The sequence below is a fragment of the Oncorhynchus mykiss genome, chromosome 19, assembly GCF_013265735.2.
Source record: "Oncorhynchus mykiss isolate Arlee chromosome 19, USDA_OmykA_1.1, whole genome shotgun sequence".
Taxonomy (NCBI): domain Eukaryota; kingdom Metazoa; phylum Chordata; class Actinopteri; order Salmoniformes; family Salmonidae; genus Oncorhynchus; species Oncorhynchus mykiss.
In genome coordinates, this window is record NC_048583.1 from 21,790,598 (window position 1) to 21,798,614 (window position 8,017).

Sequence of the window (8,017 nt, forward strand, 5' to 3'; positions counted from 1 at the left end):
CTGGAAAGTGGAGTTCAAACTTTCATCAACAACTCGGATGAGGCTTGCATGCCTCAAACACTAAAGTGCCTGCTATGCCCATCATAGAAAACCCGAAGGGTAAAATCTGCTATGGAAATGTGATTCTTACACTGAACAAAAATATTCAAGAAACATGAAACAATTTCTACGTTTTTACTGAGTTACAGTTCATATAAGTCAATTGAAATGAATTCAGTAGGCCGTAATCTATGGATTTCACATAATATAAGCCATTTAGCAGACACTTTTATCCAATGCGACTTACAGTCAGTCATGCATGCATACATTTTAAGTATGGGTGGGAATCAAAGCCACACTCCTGGCATAGCAAGCACCATTCTCTACCAACTGAGCTACAAAGGCCAACATGACTGGGAATACAGAAATGTATCTGTTGGTCACAGATATCTTTTTTTTTAAAGGTTTTACTGAATTCATGGATCAGAAAACCAGTCAGTATCGGGTGTGACCACCATTTGCCTCATGCAGCGCAAAACATCTCCTTCGCATAAGAGTTGATCAGGCTGTTAATTGTGGTCTGTGGAATGTCCCACTGTTCTTCAATGGCTGCGCGAAGTCGCTGGATATTGGCGGGAACTGGAAAATGCTGTCGTATACGTTGATCCAGAGCATCCCCAACATGCTCAATTGGTGACATGTCTGGTGAGTATACAGGACATGGAAGAAATGGGGATTTTTTCAGCTTCCAGTAACTGTGTACAGATCTTTGAGACATGGGGCTGTGCATTCTCATGCTGAAACATGAGATTATGGCGAATGATGAATGGCACAACAATGGGCCTTAGAATCTCATCAAGGAATCTCCGTGCATTCAAATTACCATCAATAAAATGTAAATGTGTTCATTGTCTGTAGATTAAGCCTGCCCATACCATAACCCCACTGCCACCATGGGGCACTCTGTTCACAAAGTTGACATCAGCAAACTGCTCGCCCACACGACGCCATCTGCCTGGTACAGTTGAAACTGTGTTAAGAGCACACTTCTCCAGCATGCCAGTTGCCATCAAAGGTGAGCATTTGCCCACTGAAGTCGGTTACGACGCCAAACTGCAGTCAGATCACAACGCTGGTGAGGGCAACAAGCACGCAGATGAGCTTCCCTGTGACAGTTTCTGACTGTTTGTGCAGAAATTCTTCTGTTGTGCAAACCCACAGTTTCATCAGCTGTCCGGGTGGTTGGTGGACATTCCTGCACGCTCCCTTAAAACTTGAGACATCTGTGACATTGTGTTGTGACAAAACTGCATATTTTAGAGTGGCCTTTTATTACCCCCAGCACAAGGTGCACCTGTGCAATGATCATGCTCTTTAATCAGCTTGGCAAAGGATAAATGCTCACTAACAGGGATGTAATATTTGGGAGAAATAAGCTTTTTGTAGTTTTGGAAAGTCTATGAGATATTTTATTTCACCTTTTGAAACATGGGACCAAGTCTTTACATGTTGTGTTTATATTTTTCTTCACTATATTTGGATTCATAAGGAAGTAAATATAAACTGGAAACGAAAAATACAACGTGATGCATTATTTTCCTATGTGCAGTTCAATAGTCCTTCCATTCATCAGGAGTGAGGTGAAATAATTTGACAGGCGTAAGCAAATCATCATCCACATTGACTTGTGTTTTCAGATCAGCTCAGATTGCAGAACAGAGGAGACAAGGACAAGCCATTATGTACTATGGAGAGAGAGAAAAAATATTTTAAACTGAAATAATTTCAGATTATGAACTATGTCTGAGACATAGATATATGATTTATGTAGCCCCTAAACTTTTAGGTGGATCCCATTTATAGCCAACTACCCACATCTCTCTCTCTCACACACACACACCTCAGTGCAAGAGGCGTCACTGCAGTACCTGGTTCAAATCCAGGCTGCATCATATCTGGCCGTGATTGGGAGTCCCATAGGGGGCTGCACAATTGGCCCAGCGTTGGCCGGGGTAGGCCGTCATTGAAAATAAGAATTTGATCTTAACTGGCTTGCCTAGTTAAATAAAGATAAATATATATATACATCCCAGCCTATTTAATTTCCTCTTGAAGTTCTAATCAAACTTTAAAGTATTATTATATGGGTGAAATTATCAGTAAACAAACGTTTACACGTTTGCTTAGGAAGGCTGAATGAATCAATTAATAAATGAATGATTGAAGCCAATGCACAAATAAATAACAAATATAATAGCATACAATAGCATGGAATACAATTTATTTTTTCCCTGAAAACATCGGTAAGACACTTTGTCATACAAACATCACATAGGCCTATGTATCAAACAAAGTAAAGAAATTGGCTACTTTCTCTTTATCTGCGCCATTAGAAACTGTCCAATCAGATGACACCAACTCTGCCAACGTTCATTGTTACATGTTTTAGCATCATCTTCCGCAATTGCTTCTATTCACCAACACATCTACGCGTCTTCTCTATTTATTTATTTTGCACGGACAATTTGTACGCAACTGTCAAGACTTGAGCTTCTAAAATAGCGTAATGACGCAAACGGACCTCAAGAAATATCCAGCTCAAACCTGCCTATAGTTTCATTCAAGATGGTTTTAGAAACTATTTCAAAGATCATAAAAACCCAGCTTCCAGCCTACCTCAAGAAGTTCCCCCTTCCTGAGACGATCGGAGGATTTGCGAGGTTAACAGGTAAATTGTTACGGTGTTGAAAAAAGGAAAGACAGAATAGTTTGTCCCCATGCATGCCTGCCTACAATATTAGCCACAGTAGTTCGCCAGTTTTAGTGCGGTTTTTCCAAGTTTCTTATAGATTTTTGGGTTCTGTGTGGCTGTAAAAGTGCTAATCCACTTCCTACTGAATGAAGTTCCTTACTTGGCTCAGGTCAAGTTGATTGAACATTGAAGGGTAGCTTAACAGTGCACTACTTTGAGATGCATTGTAACAGTACAAGAACATGTATCAGACTCCGAGTGGAAACTTATTAATTGTACAGCCAAACAAGTGTTTCGTTTGTATGTAGCACATTTCTTCTCTTGGCTATGGAAGGGAACTATTCCAAGCATATGAAACATTAGGCTACAACAAAATATGTACAAATTAAAATCCAAGTTGAGGCTGCTTATACTTTGATATACAGGCTATGCGTGTTTTACATACTCCTGTGTGCATAAACAACCATCTCCAAGTTTCAATAATTTGATGTCATTAAACATTGCATCTACAAACCTTTATTTTGCCTTAGCTGCAAAACATGAAATACCCTCTCATGGTATTCCCATAGAGCAGTGTAAATCTAGGATGGCATGCTTACTCAATGGAGAACAGATTCCTCTCACCTTACACCTGAATGCGGCTCACACACTAGCCTTTATGAGTAGTTGTGAGAGGAAAAAAGGTCTGACGACAGTAACTGTCAGTGTACAACATTGGAAAAGTTATGCCTTGAATTTAAGTACTATGACAAACCCGCTGTAAATGAGCTATGAGACCTCAGGCGACCACTTAGTTGTTTCAAGCTTTGACAACTTGAAGAAATGCTGAATGCACCCCTATGGAAAGTGTCAGATTTGGGATTTAAAAATAGCCCTAAACTAGTGGCTGGCAGATATCCTTGAGTGTGCAGATGACATGGGTAGGCTGTCATTGTAAATAAGAATTTGTTCTTAACTGACTTGCCTAGTTAATTAAATAAAAGCATGATGTTTTTTAGAAGGAAAGCAACAGACATGGGTACTATTTCAAAAACTTTTGAGTGTTTTCCCCTAATTCTGTCTGAATTGCCAGATGGGAGGGGTTTGCAGTTGTGGGACTATTCTATTTGTCCATTAAGCCAGACAAGCACAGAGTACAATATTTGAAATGAATTCAAATAGGATTTGAACCCAGGTCTGGAAAGCAGTGGTGGTAAATTATGGTTTCTCCCATTGCTCTGAGATGCTCCATACTGAAGATCATTGACATTGTAAACATTGATTTAAGTCTTCGGTAGCAAATCTATAGGAGATGCATAAACATGAAGCGACTGGAATAATTGACATGGCACTGGAAGCTCAATTGTTAATTTCATTGCCGTTCAGTGTAGTTTTGAAGTTATAACTTGCCTGCAGTCAGTAGCACAAGTACTGAGGTTTTTCCACCCCTATATTACATTTGCCATGTTAATGTTTTCACTCTCAGGAAAATATGGGAGTCAAGTGAAAGGTCCCTGCAGGAATCTAAAGACACTATGGCTGTTTAGACAGTCAAAAGACCAATTAGTGGAAAAAAATATAATACTGTGTTTACACAGGCAGACCAATTCTGGTATTTGTTTCACTAATTGTTGACCAATCAGATCAGCTCTGAAAAAAATCTGATGTAAAAAGATCTGATGTGATTGCTCAAAATACCAATTAGTGGAAAAGAGATCAGAATATGATGCCTGTGTACACGATGCCTCCGCAGCAAAATTCAGTCTAGCAGCTTTAAGGGTGAGCACCTCATTAAATTATTTTGTCTGGATTTTATGGTGTTTTTACATTTGCCTTTTTGAAGTCGAGAAATCGTATAATGAGATTAACTTTCTCCCTTTAGTCACCCTTCTTTTTAATCAAAAGCCATTTAATTTAATTGCCCTGAGATTCAAATACACAGCCCTCAAAGTTGTCATAGTCAATGGAATAATGGATGGGACATTATCCACTGTTATATTGGCCTCTTGGAACTGTGCATCGATGGGTAGGCCAGCCTATCAGATACTAAGATGGTTTGAGAGCTGATATAGAATCAGTTTTGCCTTAAGATCTTAATGAAGAAGATAATTGACAGGATGGACCTGATTTTTTTTTTTTTTTTTTTTTTTTTTTTTTTTTTTGATAACCATGTAAATCTCTTTCGGACAAGATGACTTTGATCAATATATTTACTGATTTGAAAATGCTAATTAGCATCAAAGTAGACATCGCGCAAGACTACAAATCCATGCAAGCTCCTGCACATAATTTCAAGCCTACACCTTTGCTAATAAGTATTGTGTAAAATAAAAAATTGCACAAGACAGTTGACAGAATTGAAAGAAATGTAGGCAATTTATTAATTACTAAATTTAGCTAACATTAGACAGTTAATTCAGAGATTCTTACCTTTGCCTGAATTCGTCAGTCTCGTCCAGATCATCATGGCATGGCATTTGTAGTTCTTTATGATAGCCACATTAGCAGCTAATTAGCATTTCATTTTTATAGGGTAAATACAGGTAAAAATATTGATAAGTCACCCTGTTTTAGAGATTTAAATGGTTACCAGAACTTCATGCCATGGTAAGCCCTTATTTTAAAAATGAATGGTGGGAAAACGATTGGAACCATTTCCTTGTTTGACCTCTAGGTTTTATGATTCATACTGTGGTACTCTATACATGTTGTGTAATTGTATGACTCCGCTATAACCCCATGTTATGGGGCGAGGCGGCATGTTATGGGAACCGCAGGGGTGGAACAATTGAGGAGATCCAATATCACTGCGTGTTTTACCTGTGCTTGTGCCTGTGTGTTTTCTTCCCAGTCCTTGATTGGCTCCGGTTACTGCCTCTCCTGGGAATCTTGGCCCTGCTGGGCTACCTCACCATCCGGCCCTTCCTGCCCAAGAAGAAGAAGCAGAAGGACAGCCTGATCAACCTGAAGATCCAGAAGGAGAACCCCAAAGTGGTCAACGAGATAGATATTGAGGACTTGAAGAGCACAAATGTCTGCTACTGCCGCTGCTGGCGCTCCAAAACGGTAAATTAGACTAGAGGGAGAGTTGGATGGTTATTGCTAACACTACACCTTCTTAGTAATTTCAGGGCCCATATTCAAAGTCTCTCAGGAGTGCTGAGGATCAATACTGCCTGATAATATTATCCATTATGATCGATCTGGACAGGGGGAACCTAATCTTAGATCGCAGTACTACTCTGGGACGCTTTTTGAAAAAAGGCCCTGATCAGCCTTCATGCATCGGTGCCAAGGGAATGGGGTGGGGGGAGTTGGCTTGAGATTGGTTTTAGATCTTTAGATGCAAAGACTTATAGCAATAGCTAGTGGTCTTCTAACCATAGCAATTTATGTAGATATCAACAGTTTATTTTTCCATTCTCACTGTCTTGAGGCCAAAGGGAAGCATATGACTGTTAAGAAAAGGCTAACTTGAGCCCCTCCCCTCCATAGTTGACCAATCTATAAGCAATGCCTCGTACTGTACGTATCAGTCTAATATTAAGTTGTTTCCTGTTGCAGTTTCCTGTTTGTGACAAATCACACATAAAGCACAATGAGTTGACTGGAGACAACGTGGGGCCTCTCATACTCAAGAAGAAGATAATATAATCCATCTTTAACACTGAGGGAGCCGCCATCTTCACTCCCTACTTCTGTCGTTGGTTCTTTAAAAAAAAGTCTGTATTTTAGGGCATGACCTTTTGCACTCTTCCAATTTGTCTTTTGTTTTGGTTAAAAAAAAATGGCACATACTTTCCTTTTGGTCGTGATATGCTGTAGAAATGTTGGTGGCACGTTAACTCAAAAGATTTTACCATCAGCACTTTTGTAAATCTTATTTATTTCAACTTGACAATAACGGACATTAACAGAGGTTATACCACAGAGTAGCATAAAACCTTTCAAACTATCACCACTCCCTCTTATTGTCTCCTTCTGAGAACTTTTTGTACAGTGGCCATTTTCCAGTCTGGCTAGCAGCTCTCGTTAGAAACAGTTAACGTTGGTCTCCTTGGTAGCACCGCTCGGTTCCAAATTATTGGGATCACATTGAGAGGAATTTGAACTTGAAACATGATTGCAATTAGGGTAGCAGTACATTTTGTTAAGTTGAAAAAAATATGTATACTTAGCCTTTTCAATCTCTGAACTACTGCAAGCTTGAAGTCTTTCACTTGCATACAAACACACTTCCAGGATTTATTTTCTCTGCCATTTCTTTGTTCCTAACCTTATAAAACATGCCTTAATTCTGTGTTCATACTGTTGTGTATTCAACCTGACGATCTTAAGACATCTCAATTTCACAAAACTCCTCCACTCAACAACGAACCCTTGTTTTTCTACAAATATTTAAGCAATTCAATGTTTTGCCTTTACAGTATCAAACATGTCAGTTGTCTGATTGACTTTGCATTAAAACTGAATGTAATTGCAAATATTTCTTAATACATTCATCATGAGATTTGAAGAAGGTAGCTGATCCTTTGTTTACTGATCCTTATGTTAAATACCAGTTTTACTGGGATTTAGGCAAACTGTGCCCGCCTGTGGACTTCTGTAAAATAAAAGTTGACCCGAGTTACTTTGTTTTAGGAAAGGAGTTTTGTCAAATGGCAAGAAGAAAGAAACAGGCCTTGAAGTTTTGGGAATTGATTTACAATCATTTGAAACACACTTCCCATGAGTTTGCACAAAAATGTTGACAACGATTAGGTGGGGGTTTTATATGCCAACATAACCTAAGGACACCAGCAGCACCAGTTACTGTTTGCGTCTGCTTTCCATACCAAAACCTTGATGCTAGGACCTGACCTGTGCTTTTTGATGGTGATAGAAACATCTGACCCCTTATATCACCACATTAAAGATAAGAACGTTGCTCACCTCTAACACAAAACATGATTACAGTACATGTAGCATCTATGCTGAGTGTTAAACGTTAAGGACACCTGCTCCTTCTATAAGACTGACCAGGTGAAAGCTATGATGTCACTGGTTAAATCCACCTCAATTGGTGTATTGCAGATATAGGGAAGACAAGTTAAGGATTTTTAAGCCTTGACATGGATACATTGTGTATACAGTGCATTCAGAAGGTATTCAGATCCCTTGACATTTTGTTGCAGCCTTAAATTGTTCCCCCCCAATCCCCCACAATGACAAAGCAAAACCAGATTTTTAGATTCTCACATTTACATAAGTGTTCAGATCCTTTACTCAGTACTTTGTTGAAGCACCTTTGGCAGTGATTACAGCCTC

At 39.2% G+C, this 8,017-nt stretch overlaps 1 protein-coding gene across 1 annotated transcript; it reads left to right on the forward strand.

Moving 5' to 3' along the window:
- The first annotated feature begins 2,446 nt into the window (after nucleotides 1-2,446).
- Nucleotides 2,447-7,340, forward strand: LOC110497513 (CDGSH iron-sulfur domain-containing protein 2B). The gene is made up of 3 exons (XM_021573652.2): nucleotides 2,447-2,707; nucleotides 5,562-5,776; nucleotides 6,275-7,340. Exons 1-3 carry the CDS (start codon nucleotides 2,605-2,607, stop codon nucleotides 6,362-6,364), a joined length of 408 nt encoding a protein of 135 aa, XP_021429327.1. The 5' UTR covers nucleotides 2,447-2,604; the 3' UTR covers nucleotides 6,365-7,340.
- The last annotated feature ends 677 nt before the right edge of the window (nucleotides 7,341-8,017 follow it).

Coding starts and splice junctions, on each gene's coding strand:
- LOC110497513 (XM_021573652.2), top strand. CDS start 2,605: ATGGTTTTAGAAACTATTTCAAAGATCATAAAAACCCAGCTTCCAGCC. Junction 2,708..5,561: donor AGGATTTGCGAGGTTAACAG/GTAAATTGTTAC, acceptor TTTTCTTCCCAG/TCCTTGATTGGCTCCGGTTA. Junction 5,777..6,274: donor GCTGCTGGCGCTCCAAAACG/GTAAATTAGACT, acceptor TTCCTGTTGCAG/TTTCCTGTTTGTGACAAATC.